Source organism: Osmerus mordax, chromosome 16, assembly GCF_038355195.1.
Source record: "Osmerus mordax isolate fOsmMor3 chromosome 16, fOsmMor3.pri, whole genome shotgun sequence".
Lineage (NCBI taxonomy): Eukaryota > Metazoa > Chordata > Actinopteri > Osmeriformes > Osmeridae > Osmerus > Osmerus mordax.
The window spans coordinates 2,689,825-2,709,059 of record NC_090065.1 but is presented as its reverse complement, the minus strand read 5'-3'; the positions used below and the strand labels follow the sequence as shown (position 1 = coordinate 2,709,059).

The 19,235-nt window shown below is 49.9% G+C and overlaps 1 protein-coding gene across 1 annotated transcript in view; it reads right to left on the bottom strand.

Moving 5' to 3' along the window:
• Positions 1–274: 274 nt before the first annotated feature.
• pard3ab (par-3 family cell polarity regulator alpha, b) overlaps positions 275–19,235 on the bottom strand; it is a 127,918-nt gene continuing 108,957 nt past the window's right edge. The window contains 3 exon segments of the mRNA XM_067252895.1: positions 275–686; positions 4,064–4,197; positions 8,603–8,723. Coding sequence (XP_067108996.1) covers positions 293–686; positions 4,064–4,197; positions 8,603–8,723 — 649 coding nt within the window. The 3' untranslated portion in view covers positions 275–292.

The following is a 19,235-nucleotide window of genomic DNA, read 5'->3' as shown; positions in this document are numbered from 1 at the left end:
CCTTCATCCCCAGTCCTCCATCCTCCCCTCCTTCATCCCCAGTCCTCCATCCTCCCCTCCTTCATCCCCAGTCCTCCATCCTCCTCTCCTTCATCCCCAGTCCTCCATCCTCCTCTCCTTCATCCCCAGTCCTCCATCCTCCCCTCCTTCATCCCCAGTCCTCCATCCTCCCCTCCTTCATCCCCAGTCCTCCATCCTCCCCTCCTTCATCCCCAGTCCTCCATCCTCCTCTCCTTCATCCCCAGTCCTCCATCCTCCCCTCCTTCATCCCCAGTCCTCCACAGTCCTTCCCTCAGGAGTAGAAGGGCCGCCCCTTCTCCGAGCCCAGCCTGTTGAGCCTGGCCAGCTGGGAGGGAGACGGGGGGACGTCCTGCCGGTACGGCCCCTTGGGCGAGGCCGGGTCCCTGAGCGGCGAGTAGACGTCGTACTTCCCCCCGTGCTCCGCAGGGGGCGCCGGCTTCCCCTTGGCCTCCTGCTCCCGGCGCCTCTGCTCCTGCCTCAGCAGCTCCTGTGCCTCCAGCAGCACGCGGGCGTTGACCCCCCCGCCGGCGGCAGGGTAGCCGTTGCGGGAGCCCTGGTAGCTGGAGTAGCGAGGGTTGTCCTTGGCCGTCAGGAACACCTCGCCGGGAGGGTAGGCCTTGTCCCAGGAGTCCTGGGAGACACTGCTGGGGGTCTTCCTGGGTTGTCTGGGTGAGGGTGGGGGGGAGAGGAGGGGAGGGGAGGAGGGAGGGAGAGTGAGGAGGGAGAGGGAGGGGGAGGAGAGGAGAGAGAGGGAGGAGAGGAGGGGGGGAGAGGAGGGTAGGAGAGAGAGGGGGAGGAGAGGAGGGGGGAGAGAGAGTGAGGGGGGGAGAGAGGGGGAGGAGAGAGAGGGAGGAGAGAGGGGGAGGAGAGCAGGAGGAGAGGAGAGAGAGGGAGGAGAGGAGGGGGGAGAGGAGGGGAGGGGAGGAGAGAGAGAGGGAGGAGAGAGAGGAAGGAGAGGAGGGGGGGAGAGGAGGGGAGGGGAGGAGAGAGAGAGGGGGAGGAGAGGAGGGGGGGAAAGAGAGGGAGGAGAGAGGGGGAGGAGAGCAGGAGGGTAGGAGAGAGAGGGAAGAGAGGGAGGAGGGAGAGAGAGGGAGGGGGGAGAGAGAGAAACAGGAGAGAAGGAGATGGGGGAGACATGGAAGGGTAGGAGAGAGGCAGAGTGAAGGAAGGAGGGAGAGGGAGATGGGGAGGAGAGAGAGTGGGAAGAGAAAAGGAGATAGATTAGGGATCGAGAGAGGGAGAGTGTGACAGAGAAGGAAAGAGGGAGGGGGAGAGAGAGAGATTAAGAATCCTAGAACTGCAAACCTACAGAGCGTCATCATCATAATTTGGACATTTACGATATCGTCCAACTCCAGAAAATTAAAAAAGAACAAATGAAAGATATTCCGTGGAAAGAGACCAGCCAGCCAGAGCTTTTAGGACCCACATCCTCAGGGCTATCACAAGTCGATGGTGAAACACACATAAATACGGTAGTTACAGTCATTCCAGTCCATTTAACCTTTCCAGTGATGGACAGACACACACATCAGGCTTGACACCGTAATAGCGGCTCTCTCGCAGGAGAATCGAGAAGTCGGCCATCTTGTCCCCTGAGCTTTTCCCCCCCCAGCAGATATCTGACACCTGACATGGTGTCTTAAAGGCACGGCTGTCAACCCTTCAGGCTGCCCTCCCCTTTAACAGGCAGACAGGGAAGACAATCCCTCACATATGTGACATCATCGTCGTTTCTGCTTCGCTGACCACTTTGTAAGCATCTTCGTGTTGTGCACATATGATATGCATGAATGTACCAAGCCTTTAAGCTCCCTAGTTATCTTCAGGGCAAGATGAAAGAGAAAACAAAACGAAAAACAATAGAGTGGGGGAAAAACCGCAGCGAAACAGAACGTCAAGTGGCTTCTGTCTCAGAGCTATGCATAATTAGCAGGTTTACTGACCAGCTGTGAAAGAGATGATTATTTGTGTTTAAATTTGAGGGTGAAAAAAAAGAGATATAAAGCCAATATAGCAGTTCTTTGTTTAGTTTAGTTTTTTTTCTTTTTTTACAGAGAGACAGCGAGTGAGCAAAATGGATCCGCGTTCTTAAGCGGCTGGATAGAAACACAATCCAGACAGTTTATTTAAGCACACGCTCCAGCGAGTCCAATTTTCGAAAGACCGGGTCTGGGTATCCCATTTCATTTCGGCAGTTGACAAGAAGGGCACAGTTGGCCTGGCTCACTGTACAGAAACACACACCCTATATCTGCTCAGTTTGATGCTGCGCTGGTAACACACATGTGGAGAACAACACACAGAGAGAGGCAGAGAGAGTGGTGGGGAGGCAGAGAGACAGACAGAGAGAAGGGGAGAGAGGGAGAGACACACAGAGAGAGAGAGGTAGAAAGGAGAAGAAAGAGTAAAGAGAGAAGGGGAAAGCGTGGTGGCGATGAGAGAGGTAGAGAGAGATCCACAGGGATAGAAAGAGAGAGGAGAGCAGAAACATGTGTCTAGTTCCAACACCAGGCTTCAACAGCAGCTGTTCCCATCCTCCCCATAGCCTACAGCAGAGTCTCCAGTAATGGCATTACTTTGGCTCAGAGATCAATGAAGTTTGTCAATGATGAATGTAGGCTGTGGGACTGCACTCAGTTCCAAACGCCTGGCCTTTGTTTTCAATCCAAACTCCCCTGTTTAAATAAAGGTTAGTTTCCACTGAGTGAAGCTTTATCTAAAACGAAGGCTGTTTCTAATCGCACAAAACATTAATCACATGTACTGAGGGCTGAGACTCTTTCAGTCAGCGCCGAAGCATCTTTTTCAGGCCTACGGAGTAGATACTGTCGCGCTAGCGTTAGCTAGCGTTAGCCAGCGTTAGCCAGCAGTCTAACAAACCGGTGATACTCATCACACAGATACAGGATGACGAATGGCTCTGATTCTGAGTTCCTACAACGGAATCTGGAAAGGCAAACAATAGGGTTCTTAAGATAATACACAAACGTTTATCCAAACAAAACTGGACGAAATAGAATTAACGCCAAATTACAGAGCAGGCAATGGGATGTTTTTCCTTACAGATTAATCCTTAAACAACGCTGACTCAAATATTTATCGAGAGCGTTTCTGTATCAACAGAAGTTGAGTTAAGATGACCAGATGAAGGATTAGCAGATCGAGACCAGGTTTCCTTGGCTGCGGACTGTGGTTGTGGAGAAGTTCCAGCTTTAGTTATGAGAGATGGATGGACCACATGTGGATGTGTTCACTGTTACCGACCTCAGAGTTACGGTTCTGAATGACTCGTCAAAAGTTTGCTATCAAACCCTGGGTGCCACGCACACACACACACACACACACACACACACACACACACACACACACACACACACACACACACACACACACACACACACACACACACACACACACACACACACACACACACACACACACACACACACACACACACACACACACACACACACACACACACACACACACACACACACACACACACACACACACACACACACAGCTTCCTGGCATTGCATGCAGATCAAAGGCTATTACGTTTTCTCACATCAGACACATCATGTCCGATCACAGGGAGAGTCATGTGATATGTCATGTGATATATCCAGACTGGTGTCTCATAGCTTCAAGTCTGGAACTGGATACTTTGTGTGTGTGGGTGTGGAAGTGGTTACCTTAAGGTACAGATACATCAGATTATACTGGATCTGATATCATCTATATAAGGACCTGCATTATGTTGTTGGTGGTCAGATTTGACATGAGAATGCACACACACACACACACACACCAACAAGACACTGAAATACACACACACACACAAACACAACACTGAAATACACACACACCAACACAAACACGACACTGAAACACACACACACACACGACACTGAAATACACACACACACCAACACAAACACGACACTGAAACACACACACATACCAACACAAACAAGACACTGAAATACACACACGTCAACACAAACAAGACACTGACAGCCCCCCTCCCCTCTCTTACCGGGGCAGTGAGCTGTACTGTCTCTGGGCCTGTTGGAAGGCGTCTCTCTCCTCTTGTCTCTGTCTCTGCATCTGCACCTCCACAGACACTGAGTGGCGTCCTGGCTGTGTGTACGTACCAGCGCTGGCGTTGGGCTGAAACCACCGCATCATCATCAATATCATCATCAATATCATCATCAATATCATCATCCACCTCATTATCAATATCATCGTCATCACCACACTAAAACACACATTAAAAACCTGTTTTGATCCTACACTTCTATATCATATTCATGCACTTGTAGTCCTCGCTTTCACAGAATACATCTACTTAATTTGTAGGCTCGAGGCACACACACCACACACACACACACCACAAGACACATGAGGGAGTTTCCCGAAACGCTTTGCAGGTTCTGAAAAGGCAGACAAAAAATCTATTCAATACTTTTAAGTTCAGAAGGGAATTTATCTCCACAAAGCTTCAGTGGAAACTCAACTGGACACTTACCAGGTATCGGCCAGACTGACCTGTTTACATCCTTCACAGGGTTAGGACAAGTTAGGCTGTGAGACAGACACACAGATGGACGGAGGGAAGGAGCATGATATGGATGCAGGATGAGGTTATTATGGGATATGCTGTTGTGATGGATGTTAGTAAGTGTTAATGAAACAACAGTTGTCCCTCTGACACCATGACAACCCCTCCCCCCTCCCCTGTGAAGATCATTAAACCTGAACACACAGACACACATTATCTTTTCACACCAGCGCACACACCCTCTCGTTCTCTTTCCTCCCTTAATCATTCACTTATTCAAACCCCTCCAGACAGGCTTTTATATCCCTGTCAACCCCCTCACCCCACCCCTCCATACCATCACCTCTCCACCCCTCACCCCACCCCTCCATACCATCACCTCTCCACCCCTCACCCCACCCCTCCATACCATCACCTCTCCACCCCTCACCCCACCCCTCCATACCATCACCTCTCCACCCCTCACCCCACCCCTCCATACCATCACCTCTCCACCCCTCACCCCACCCCTCCATACCATCACCTCTCCACCCCTCACCCCACCCCTCCATACCATCACCTCTCCATCCCTCGCCCCAGTCCTCTACACCCTCCTCTCCACCCCACCCCTCACCCCACCCCTCCATACCATCACCTCTCCATCCCTCGCCCCAGTCCTCTACACCCTCCTCTCCACCCCACCCCTCACCCCACCCCTCCATACCATCACCTCTCCACCCCTCGCCCCAGTCCTCTACACCCTCCTCTCCACCCCACCCCTCACCCCAGTCCTCTACACCCTCCTCTCCACCCCACCCCTCGCCCCAGCCCTCTACACCCTCCTCTCCACCCCACCCCTCGCCCCAGTCCTCTACACCCTCCTCTCCACCCCACCCCTCACCCCAGTCCTCTACACCCTCCTCTCCACCCCACCCCTCACCCCAGTCCTCTACACCCTCCTCTCCAACCCACCCCTCGCCCCCAGTCCTCTCCACCCTCCAGTCCTCTCAACCCCTTTTGTTCTCATGTTCATTAGTGATGTGGGTGTTAACGGTACACGGCGTCTGTGGATCAGTCATAACACAAAGCCAATCTAATTATCTTTATGGTTATGGGACTTATTCAGACGGCGGCCCGGGCTGCTCTGGAGATGAGGAGGGTCGTAAAGCGATTAGCGGCCGTCAGCGCAGAGGAGACACCTTCCATTAAACCGAATTAATCCGGTGGCAATCATCTCTGGGATTGATTGGCGTTACCTGCCCCGCCGGTCCGTCGCCACGGAGATGGCCGACGACGGAATAAGGATGGCGGGCGACTACGCCTCAACGAAGGGAGCAATTAATTCTCGGACGTAAAAAGAAAATATATATAATAAAAGTACATTTCAAGAGCGAGTTTCATTACAAATAGCATGTATGTGGAAATTATAACAGCAATATGCTGCCTGGTGTACAGGACTCCCTTTAGTGTGCCTGTGTAATAGCTCCTTATCCCGAGTACAGCCTGATCGGGAAAAACACCCAGAAGAAATGAAAGTTAATGGAGGCATTAAAATGGATACACCTCGGTAAAATACAACAAGCAATATAGCGCTTCCAGCAAACGCCATCCCCCAGTGGGTCTCACAGTGGTATAAATGACTGCAATAAAAGTGTTCCCATGTAGCCTGGACTGGGTATCAGTCATTGTGATGGAATTAGACCACAGTACCCACAATCCTCTCTTTCTCAAACTGCAGGGAGAAATGTAGAAGGTGCGTGGAGGTAATAAGGGAGGAATGGAGGGAGGCAGAGGGAGAGAGAGGGAGAGAGGGAGGCAGAGGGAGAGAGAGGGAGCAGAGGGATGGAGGGCAAGGGTGTTGTGTTGCTAGCAGAGTTGGGCAAACTAGCGAGTGAAAAGGGATGATTGGCTGAAATGAGGGACCCCCCGATACTGACCCAGGTTGTACTACAGAACGCAGACAGCGTAAACTGGTTTAAACTGGACTGCAGCGAGGGCGACAACAGACGATGGAATTTAAACCCGGGTTTAAATCTGGGAGAGCCTCCATGACCTTTCATATAGGTCTGTTGCAAACTGTATCATATATTATGGTCCCCAATTACAACAACGGGGGCCCCAGGTGAGGAAGAAGAAGGATTTGGAGAACTACTGTTTTCCACATCTGCCTTGTAGCCTATAGTGTATGTTCTGGTGCTAGTGAACGGACGTGGAATCGGTCAATGAAATGCAGAGAATTTCACAAGATGTATGCGACAGAAACAAACTGTAATTGAGTTTCAAAGACATACATTGTGTTCCCTTCTCTCACTCCCCCCCCCCCCCCCCCCCCCCCCATGACAAACAGTATGTCGGACTTCTACTAACAGTGAATCACTGCAGTCATCTTCGTTGAGCTGTTATTCTACCGTTCTGCCACGGGAAAGTGGTAACTTTGTGATGGCTAATGCAAACAAACATAATGTGTAATGGTGTTGTCAAGCACTTTAATTATGTGCATGCTTGACTGCAGAGAGAGGGATTGAGAGAGAGCGAGAGAGAGGGATTGAGAGAGGCAGAGAGAGGGATTGAGAGAGAGATTGAGAGAGAGATTGAGAGAGATAGGTAGAAAGAGAGAGAGAGCGGGATAGAGAGAGAGAGAGATTGAGAGAGATAGGTAGAAAGAGAGAGAGAGCAGGATAGAGAGAGAGAGAGAAAGAGAGAGAGAGAGAGGGCTGTGTTAGTCTATCCTTCCCTTTCCTCCTAACCCACTAAATTAGTCCATGTGAATTGTGTTAAGATCGCAGTACCAAACACAACTCAAAACAGACCAAGCTTTTTATTGGATTTATCACCAGCTATATAAAAAACAGAGGTCACAGGGATGTGTTCAAATAGCTCTCTGTCACAACTGACGCAAAATTCATTAAAATTCTCAATAGCCCTCTTCTCGTTCCAACAAATACACAATACAGATTATGAAATGTTCCGACTGGTCAGCGTACACAGAAAACTAGAGCAGAAACATGGTAAGATATTCTAAGATGAATTTGTAAAATCACGCTTATACTGTACAAACATGTTAGTAGGTCAAGTACATGATTAGTGAGGCAATGGTCAAATAATTACATAGTAGCAAGACAGCATATAGTTAGATAGAAAACTGGTGATCATAAAGTAATAAACAAATAGAGCTATGTTAAACATGTACTGTGTTTCAAGAAATCCTGTATCGTAATTACTGACCAGAAAAACTGAATCACACTTAAGGAACACTTGTGTTATGTGGTGACTCAATGTTCAATAAATTCATTACTGTATTTTGAACTGTGAAGGCATTTCAAATTTTGTTCCGATTGTGTTTGCTTAAACTGTAAACTGCATTTTAATGCGCTTGTTTCTAGATGTTTCTAGTGTAGATAAAAGGAAGGTTAAGACATTGACAGCTCTTAAAAAGCCTTAAAGGCACAAATTAATACCAACATATAAACTTGTACGCAAAAACAACAAAGAAATATACCCCCCACACAGAAAACCCCTAGAGACAGGTCCTTGATGTGGTGGGCGGGTCCATGTGAGTGATTGACAGACAAACAGACTCATAGCAGATGGGATGAAGAGTGGGCGGACAGATGGGTGGAGTTAGTGATGGAATTGCCCCACATGCAGGTAGAGTTGTGCGGGGGCGGGGTTTGGAGGGTTAGGGTTAGCATGGTTAGCCCTGAGAGGCCCACAGAGGAGTTAATGACTGAAGTCCATAGAGGGTCTCAAAAGTCAGTGCTGTTAGCTTTGTTCAGGCGCTGAAGGTGGTGGGAGTTAGTGATGGTTAGCTCGACAGACATGTTAGCCTGTTAGCGCCATCGCTAGCCTTCCTAGTCCGGAAGCTAATGGTGGGAAGCTTCACGATCCAGCTATCCAGCCAGCTAGCATGCTAGCCGGCCAGCCAATCAGCACATTAGCCAGTCAGCCAGATAGCTAGCTACCTCCCCAGGCTGGTGGTGGAGGTCAGAGGGGGGCTCCGTGGAGAAGCCCGGCCTGCTTTCAGACACTCACCCAGGGCTGCTCGAAGCTATACGTCCTCCGGCGGTCGTCTGGGTCGTCGTCTTGCTGGGCCTGCTGGAACTCATGCCTCAGCCTCTGTATCCGGTCGTGGTTGCTAGGGGCTAGTCTGTTACTGGAGAGGACAGGAGGGGGGAGGGAGGGAGGAGAGGGAGGAGTGGGGAGAGGATGAAAGGAGAGGAGAAATGGATGAGTGTGGACCCACGGTGATACAACTGACCCAGTTCTAGTTACAGACTGGGACACGGGGATACAATTTAATGAATCAAATGATGCAACCTACATTTTCAGATGTGTAACCTTGCAAAGAACCCCGAATGAATCACAGGCATTACTGAGAGCAGTACAATCCCAGATATCACATTAGTCTCTGATTTCCCTTCATTGTCTTCAGCTCACATCAAACAATAAGACCATCGGGCTGGTGTCTGACTTGCAGGTGTTGTTTGGTTACTAGCTCATAGCGTGTGAGAATATCGGAGAAATGTAGGCCACACATACACACACGTTTAGAGGAGGGGTGTGTGGACGTCGTTTGCTCTCCTACAGAGAGGGGCTAATTAGACTGCCATTCCTGTTCCTCCGCCCCCCCTCTCCCCCTCCGCCCCCCTCTCCCCCCCCCGCCCCCCTCTCCCCCCCCCCCACACATACACAGGAGAGGCTTCCAAAGGTGACTCCTCGGCTTTGAAACTCGGGGAAAGCCTGTGACTTTTACATTTTTACATTTACATTTTAGTCATTTAGCAGACGCTCTTATCCAGAGCGACTTACAGTAAGCACAGGGACATTCCCCCCGAGGCAAGTAGGGTGAAGTGCCTTGCCCAAGGACACAACGTCATTTGGCACGGCTGGGAATCGAACTGGCAACCTTCAGATTACTAGCCCGACTCCCTCACCACTCAGCCGTCTGACTTTTCTCACACCTCTCCCACAGTCGAGGCTTCTTAATTCCCCTGAGGCTTAAAAGGATGGCAATACTTCTAACATGGACTCAATGTCGGTTTGATCTACACGGGGAAAAGCACATCACTCAACACGAACCTAAGCGCGTTAGCTTTAGCCTAATGGCAAATCCGAGCTAATCGCCAACCGCAGTCCTTTCAAGCACGGTCACCAGACCCACCTAAAGGAAGACACGGTTCCATCACGCCTTGTTAAGGGGCCTGAACTGTCATGTGTGATCTGGTTAATCCATGTGATACGTAACCCAGACGGTCTCCCCTTTGAACATGGCTGACCTCTAAGTCAGCACATGTGTGACCTCTGCCTGTATGCCTGCCTGGCTAACAGAACACAGTCCAACTCCGGTCGAAGCGGAAGTCCTTTATCAGATACAGGGGGGCATAGAAGGAGCTAACAGATGGCTCGGTACCGTGGGGCTGGATGGAACTGAGAGGAATGAGACAGAACAGGAACGTAGAACCAATTTTACGTTTTAAACAGTGGATAAGCAGTTATCCTTAAGCATTTGTGGTTATAAAAGAGATGAGGAAAATCGATCTTGAGTCAGGACTGCCCGTGATATTTAATGAAAGGATCAGAGATTTTCGACTGAGAATCTCTTGTCTTAGAAAAAGACAAGAGAAAAAAATCAATCAGAGAGGGATGTAAGAGATACACAGGGGAGAGAGTACCCAGGAAAGACCAGGAGCTACATCATGTTCATGTAGGTGAGATGGTAAGAAAGGAGAAAGGGATAAAATAAAAGAGAGTAAAAGATTGTCAGAGTGAGTCAGAGACAGAGAGAGAGATACAGACAGAGAGAGAGATACAGAGAGAGAGACAGAGAGAGAGAGAGAGAGAGAGAGAGACAGAGACAGAGAGACAGAGAGAGAGACAGAGACAGAGAGAGGACACAGTGTGTGTGCCGTGTGTGAAGCCTAGAGTTCAGAGTCTTGCGATCGTGAAGGGTTTCTCCAGACCATAATAACCCTCCTGGACTTTGCTGACTGGACGGTCGGCAAGACGATACCCTCCTGTGCTATGATAGGACGGGCTCTGCCACAGTCTGTCTCTGGATTGGGCAGGAGAGGTGAGAGATGATGTGATGAAGAAAAGCATGTTTGGGGACAGATCACTGCGTCAGCGCAATGTTATGATCTAATAGGGAGGGGACGTGATTGAAATTGTTGACGAAATGCTGGAGGAGCTCAGCATGGAAACCTCCCATACTGTAAACCTTCCATAAGGAAAAATAGATATAAAATAATAATATAATAAAATACAATAACATATAAATGAACAAGAAATATGAAAATACACATCTACGGAATAGCTGTTAAGAATTCAAAAGTCAATAAAGTTGCATTGAATCAGGTTGTGTGTAGGAAGGCAGAGACAGCAGTGTGAGGTTCTGGGCGAACACCAGCCTCGCTAGCATTGTCTCTGAGGTTCTGGACGAACACCTGCCTCGCTAGCATCGTCTCTGAGGTTCTGGGCGAACACCAGCCTCGCTAGCATCGTCTCTGAGGTTCTGGGCGAACACCAGCCTCGCTAGCATCGTCTCTGAGGTTCTGGGCGAACACCAGCCTCGCTAGCATCGTCTCTGAGGTTCTGGGCGAACACCAGCCTCGCTAGCATCGTCTCTGAGGTTCTGGGCGAACACCAGCCTCGCTAGCATCGTCTCTGAGGTTCTGGGCGAACACCAGCCTCGCTAGCATCGTCTCTGAGGTTCTGGGCGAACACCAGCCTCGCTAGCATCGTCTCTGAGGTTCTGGGTGAACACCAGCCTCGCTAGCATCGTCTCTGAGGTTCTGGTTCACAACAGAAGACAGGCTCTTCAGGTGTCCACTGAGGGGCCTCAGGGTTCAAAAAACAGGTTAAACGATGCTAACCGTCCTTAAATGCTTCCTACCAAAATGTGGACCAGATGTAGGAACCAAAACGTTGCTCCTCTGTCAGACTTAAGTCATGTCCCAGTCAGAGGAGAACAAGCATCAGGACCATCCGCAACTCAGGTTTTATAAGAGACAGAACCGCAGGGTGATAGGTCAATAGGGAGTCAGGTGGCTGAGCGGTGAGGGAATCGGGCTAGTAATCCGAAGGTTGCCAGTTCGATTCCCGGCCATGCAAACTGACGTTGTGTCCTTGGGCAAGGCACTTCACCCTACTTGCCTTGGGGGAATGTCCCTGTACTTACTGTAAGTTGCTCTGGATAAGAGCGTCTGCTAAATGACTAAATGTAATGTAATGTAAATGTAAGAAGGTGTGTACAAAGTTGACCATTCACATTCTACACCACCATCAAAACCTGTATGTACTGTATATATATTTTTGTATCAAAAAAATGGCTGAACATTCTGTATAAAGACTCTAACCAGCTACCCCCTCCCCACAGACATCACATGACAAAGACCCCCCACATACACTGGGAGGAATCTCAAATCAAAGGCTTCCTACACCCATGTAATGTACAGTAAGTGACAGTAACAGCTGATCTCAGCCCAGCTAATCCCCTGGATCACCCCGTGAATGCTCTCATTCATACGACCCTGGAGCATCTCTCTGACATGAGAGGAAAGAGACTCGCCCTCTGGCTTCTCCTCCTCTTACTGGTCTTTATAGAGGGAGGTGGAGATGGGGGGGGGAGAGGGAGAGAGGGAGGTGGGAGGGGGAGAGAGGGGGGGGGAGAGGGAGGGGGGAGAGAGGGGGGGGAGAGGGAGGGGGGGGAGGGAGGGAGGTGGAGAGAGGGAGGGGGGTGAGAGGGAGGGGAGGGAGGGGGGAGAGGGAGAGAGGGGGAGAGAGGGGGGAGAGAGGAAGGGGGGGAGAGAGTGAGGGGGAGAGAGGGGGGAGAGGGGAGGGGGAGAGGGGGGAGAAAGGGAGGGGGGATAGGGGGGAGAGAGGGGGAGAGAGGGAGGGGGGGAAGGAGGGTTGAGAAGAGGGTAGACACAGAAAGGGGGGATTGAAACAGAGTACCTAGTTTGTAGTGACTCATCTCTGTATGGCTGGACCAGGGATGCTCCTGATCTCAGGGCCGTTAAAGCCAGCTGCTGCCCCCCCAGCCCCCCCCAGCCCCCTCAGACAGCCAATTGGGTCTGAGACACACTGTATTACGAGCCCTACTGTAGAGTGAAGAGGAGGAGGGCCTGGATGTTTTGGGGCCCTCCTGAGGTGTTGGGCCTGTGTGGAGGAGCCACTGCTAGCATCGTAGGGTCTTACTAGCAGTCTACAAGTAGACATAGATACAGCAGCCTGTATATATTTGAGCCTATATATGCAATCCATATTAGACAACGACAAAGTCTTAGACAATCAGTATTCAATTGATCTTCATCAATCTTGTTGTTCTATAAAATAACAGCACACTATCTAGAACCCAAAGGTATTTCCACTATCTGATTGGTTGGAATTTAACTAATTTCTTTTGATCATTTTTATGCAGATTTGTTTTATAGGGATATATTCTATAAGGATATGGTACTATCTTCTACTTCAGCGAATAATCTGTAATGCGAATTTCTAATAAAATAATCGACTTAATTAAAATCCACCACTTTAATTAAACATTTAATTAAGAAAGATTAGTAGACTTCAGCGACAGTCTACACACGGTATTAAGAGCCCTACTGTCGATGCGACTGCTTTGCAGATGACAACGTTATATAAACATGTTCTCACCATCAGATATGAATGGTAAAAACCAGCAAGTTTTGACAATAATCCTACCCTCCCAACAGCAGCCTTCACTGAAGTGGGTTCCGCTAGGATTTCATCCAATGGGGAAGCAGGCCTTGCTTCCTCAGAAGAAGAGAGAGAGCATCTGATTGGACTTCCAACTTCACAGGGTGAAAAAGCAGCTGAGAAACCAGACAATCCACTTCTATTGATTCGGGGGCCTTGAAACATCCCACACAGAATCTGGCGTCCTCGCTAAGGGCTAACGCTGTTGTGTACAGCTAACCAACCCACCCCGGTCCTTTAAGTGAAACAGCAGCGCTACAGTTTGACTTCATCAAGGCTTCGACGAAGTCTGTTGATGGTGTGCAGAGATTAAGAGGGCCTGCAGGGCATTCTGTGGTCTTTGCGTACGGCCACATTACACCGTCATTAGCCTCATCGGGGATCGTAAAGGATTACCTGGGATTACCTTGAGAGAATGATTCGTCTGCACTGTATTGATTCCCGGCTTTTTTTTTTTCCCCCAGTACGATCTGAATCGATACGGAATCATACCACTTAGCTACTCAAACCTAAAACATTAGTGGTGTTTCGATAGAAACCTCACTGGCAGTTTCATTGTTTTATGGGGGAATAGTGTTGGTGTCAAACGAAGGGAAGAATAAAGTATTCAGCAGTTTTTCTACCCGCCCCCCTCAGCGTGACAGGATGAAGCCTCGCGCTAATGGAGCTAGCTTGTGTCCATGACCCGGGTCAATTCAGACTCCCACTCTACTCCTCAAGCTGTCTCTCTCACACACACACACACACAGCTCTGACACACGTTCTCATGCAGAAGCACACACACTTCTGTCCCAGAGGGCACTAGTAGTACTGGCGAAACGCCAACAGATGCTGCCATGCTACATCTGTGTGTAAACACAAAAGGAATGCAGATCTTTGCTCACTACGAGGAAATACTGCTGGAGGCATAGGAGAGTAGGAACACACACAGACACATTACACACACGCTAGACCCACACTACACACACACACGCTACACACACACTACACTCGGGTACCGGCTCCTGTGCAGACTCAGATCTGACCTGATATGAATCACAAGGTCATAAATCCAGACTGTATATGAACCATCGTTCTGAGGTTGTTGTGTTTCTGGTTCAGCTGAGCCACCGAGACGACCTGCCTCTAAATATCCACCGAGACGACCTGCCTCTAAATCTCTCTTCCTCCGTCACAACCGTAAATACAGCCGGTGTCTGTCGCCACAGGAACAAGCAGACACCAGAGCAGGGTCTGGTTAGGCAACAAGAGACGCATCACATCACACTGCAGTTACAGCAACGTAGCGCTGTGTTGGAGTCACGGTGCTGGGTGTCGGCATGGGCCACACACACACACGCACGCACACACACACGCACAAACACACGCACATACATGCACACATGCATCTAAATTCATCCACCTAATAGGTTTATTTGAATTAGCTTCCCTCCCAAACCTGTTTACAATGCATCTCCACCTGCATTCAGAGGGTACTGTTCGAGACAAGGAGGAACACCAGAGACAGTAATATAAATAATGTCTGATATTTACAATCACACAGACTATAAATTGCGCCGTTAGACAGCGACGGTTAAGTGGGTTTCGATTTCAGTCAGTGGCGCCACCGGTAGCAACTGGACATGTATTCAGGGATGTAAGCTGGCTTTTAATTTCTGGCCAATTTCATACTTTACAAGCATTTGCATCAATGGATACCAGGTTACAGGGAGATAAATTGAACTGCACTTCCTACATGAGCGACTCTGTCTGGATTTTTATGAGGAAGAGTAGGTAGAAGGGGTTTTCAGAGTCTTACAAAATAAGGAAAAAAATCGAACTGTACATTATGACCTTGTGAATTCCCCAGTTTTAATGGATTCTGTAAAAGTAGAACACAAAACTGTGAAATACTGTACCCAACACAAGATCTACCTTGTAAATACTCCAGAGAAAATGTACAAAGGCTTTGAAAATTCTAGCAAAAGTTGTCTTCTGTGATTGTTGACGGAGGTCATGTGAACGTTTTCTATCATCTTCTGGGATCATAATGTTCTGGAAAATGTTTGCCGTTTCTTCCATCAAATATGTCTTCTCTACGATACTGAAAAAGCGAATTCTGCGACGCAAGAAACATTCGAGGCCAATAAATCATCAATCAATCAATCAATCGAATCAATGTAACAGCAGCCTTTGGTGCACCGCTTCCTTCATCGAACCCTAATCGGGCCTAAACGAACACATAACACAGGCTTCCTGCATTGGAAGTCAATTCCTCGGCCGAGTGTCAATCTTTTGTGCGGCCCCCCTCGCCCCAGCGTGACTGAACAGAGACACAGCTGACAGAGACAACAGCCGGCAGAGACACAGCCGGCAGAGACACAACCGACAGAGACACAGCCGACAGAGACACAGCCGACAGAGACACAGCCGGCATAGACACAGCCGGGTCATGTGAACACCAGATCTTATCCACATTAACACTGCCTCACTCTCAATCTGATTGGCCAAACCCCTCCCCCCACCCCCCCTGCACATAAGGCTGGGCTGTCAGAGGTATGATCGACTGGGCTGCTGTCGCAGTGTGAAGGGTGGGGGGTTTTAGGCGGAGGTGGATGTGTGGGGGTGTGTACGGGTGGAATGAGGGGGTGGGGGGCATACCAGAGGGCAGGGTATAGCATGGTTGACGACACACACACACACACACACAACACAGAGCCAATCCATCTCCTCCCATCATTCAATCAGTCACTGGAGCGATCGTTGCTGTCAGAGTGGGGCCACTTACAGCAATCTATCTTGAGACTTCACAATATGATTATGATCCTGGCGACCGCTACCCCAGCACGCAATCACACTAATCACCACCTCTCCGCCGGTCACAGTCACTCAGCTCAGCCAATCACCTGCCGGATCTGTAACCAGGCAACGAGGCCTCTTAAGGGCAGAAGAGTATCTCAACGTAATCATCCCAATTTGCTCATTGTCGACGGCACCCACTCTTGAAGAGGTTTCAGACCGCGACCTTGCAGAGGTCCTGTACGGTCTCTTCTCAGTTGGGGTAAACTGGTTCTGACCTGTGTGTGTGTGAAATGTGTAGTGTCTCAGATGGACAGGGACCCAGATGGCTGAGCGGTTACGGAATCGGGCTATGAATCAGAAGGTTGCCGGTTCGATTCCCGGCCATATAAAATGAGGTTGTGTCCTTGGGCAAGGCACTTCACCCTACTTGCCTCGGGAGAATGTCCCTGAACTTACTGTAAGTCGCTCTGGATAAGAGCGTCTGCTAAATGATTAAATGTAAATGGGTAAACTGGTTCTGACCTGTGTGCGGGGTAAAATGCGTAGCGTTTTCAGTCTGTCTGCCCTTCCCCTACATCAGTTCTGTTATCATGGACGTGTACGGGACTGAGCTGAAGGTGAATTTCTCTTTCTGGGATCGATGAAGTGGTCTGAGTGTGAATCCAACCCCTCACACCAGCCCTTCAGACGAAGCTGTGGTACGAGCCAGTCTGAGGAGGGTTAGAGGAGCGAGCCGGTCTGAGGAGGGTCAGAGGAGCGAGCCGGTCTGAGGAGGGTCAGAGGAGCGAGTCGGTCTGAGGAGGGTCAGAGGAGCGGAACAGCCGGTCTGAGGAGGGTCAGAGGAGCGAGCCGGTCTGAGGAGGGTCAGAGGGCGGAACAGCCGGTCTGAGGAGGGTCAGAGGAGCGAGCCGGTCTGAGGAGGGTCAGAGGAGCGAGCCGGTCTGAGGAGGGTCAGAGGAGCGAGTCGGTCTGAGGAGGGTCAGAGGAGCGAGCCGGTCTGAGGAGGGTCAGAGGAGCGAGCCGGTCTGAGGAGGGTCAGAGGAGCGAGCCGGTCTGAGGAGGGTCAGAGGAGCGAGCCGGTCTGAGGAGGGTCAGAGGAGCGAGCCGGTCTGAGGAGGGGTTAGAGGAGCGAGCCCGGTCCTGAGGAGGATCAGAGGAGCGAGCCGGTCTGAGGAGGGTCAGAGGAGCGAGCCAGTCTGAGGAGGGTCAGAGAAGCGAGCCGGTCTGAGGAGGGTCAGAGGAGCGAGCCGGTCTGAGGAGGGTCAGAGGAGCGAGCCGGTCTGAGGAGGGTCAGAGGAGCGAGCCGGTCTGAGGAGGGTCAGAGGAGCGAGCCGGTCTGAGGAGGGGTTAGAGGAGCGAGCCGGTCCTGAGGAGGATCAGAGGAGGCTGAGTGGAAGGGAAGAGGAATCAAACCTGTGCGATCATATAAGCAGTTTTGTTTCTCCATCGTTCTCTCTCTCCTCTCACTCTATTCCTCCCCTCCCTCTCTGTCACCCCCTCCCCCTCTCTCAATACGTTTCCCGTCTCTCTCAATCCCCCTCTCTCTCTTTGTATCCCCTGCCTTGTTTTCTCTGTCTCCCTCTCTCTATCATCTCTATTCCCTCACAACCCCTCTCTCTCTCTCTCTCTCTCTCTCCTCTCTCTCTCTCCTCTCTCTCTCTCTCTCTCTCTCTCTCTCCTCTCTCTCTCTCTCTCTCTCTCTCTCCCTCTCTCTCTCTCTCTCCCTCTCTCTCTCCCTCTCTCTCTCCCTCTCTCTCTCACATAAAAAAACGAAACAACATTTAAGTGACTGATGACGCTTTTGCAGTAATAGTTCCCATTTCAGGTCAGTAATGTCTCCTGGAAGCAGCAAGGCATCCACGGCTCCTGATGGATCATCATCCAAGTCAAATTAGCTTCCATTATCATCACAAAGCCACGGCCCTGGTCCTGTCGGAGAGACAGCGTTGCTGGGGCGGGGAGCCGAGCCAAACAAAACCCCGTCATTTTTCTGCTTCTGCACCGCCAGTGGACACAATCACTTGTGTTGTTGTGCCATTACAGCAGGGTGGTTTTTACCACAACAAAGAGCATTTTGAAGGCATACTCACAGCTATGTTTCTGTGGCTACTCTGTAAAGTTGATCATGGATGTATTAAATAAGATTTTAGGGATAACATTTGTGTAACAAACCACTACTTGTAAGTAGAAGGTCCTTGAAGAGAAAAGCTAGTTTTCAGAAGAGGTCACTGCCTTAAATGCATAAGAAAATACTGCTGAATAAACAGAGACACAGGAGGAGGGAGGAGGGACAGAGAGAGGGGACAGAGAGAAGAGAGAGGGAGAGGACAGAGAGGAGAGGGAGAGAGAGAGAGAGAGAGGGACGAGAGAGAGAGGAGAGAGAGAGAGAGAGAGAGAGAGAGAGAGAGAGAGAGAGAGAGAGAGAGAGAGAGAGAGAGGAGAGAGAGAGAGAGAGAGAGAGAGAGAGAGAGAGAGAGAGAGAGAGAGAGAGAGAGAGAGAGAGGGAGGGAGGGAGGGGTTGTAAGGGAATAGAGATGATAGAGAGCAGGTCTGTGTTCAATTGTTTCTCTGGTATAGTATCCTGGTGTTTAGTGGAAACATTCACCCACGCGACACTTTGAAGACACAGATTCTGACGGTCGTTCTCTCTAATTTTACGAGGGCCCGGCACGTAAACACCAGAACACAAGCTGACGTGCCGGCTGTGCCCTGCAGGTTCTGGAAGTACAACTGAAATGATTTCCAGATATTCAAGATATCAGGATTTGTGTTGAGAAGAACGTATTTACCATCTTCAATGGACTATGTTTTTTTTTTGTTTTGTTTTTTAACAGAAAAGGCATGTGAGGGTTAAGGGTCTCTGTCGTACAAAACAAAACACTTAAACTGAAACACCCTTCCTTATTTGACATTTTCCCTAACAAGAATACCAAACACATCTGGGTCCCACGATACGGAACGTACGAGGACTGAAGTCTCGCGCTCTTCAGCAATCCACAACAGACACCAGACAGGCTTCCTTCCAGATCTGGTCGCAGTAAGCTACCTCGCAGAACAGCGTGTTGATCTTACCACCACATAGCTCAGAACCAACCGTGGGGAGACGGCAGATGTGGTAGTTAAACCTGCCCTGTCCCTGGAGGTCTGTCAGCAGCCCACTGTCAGC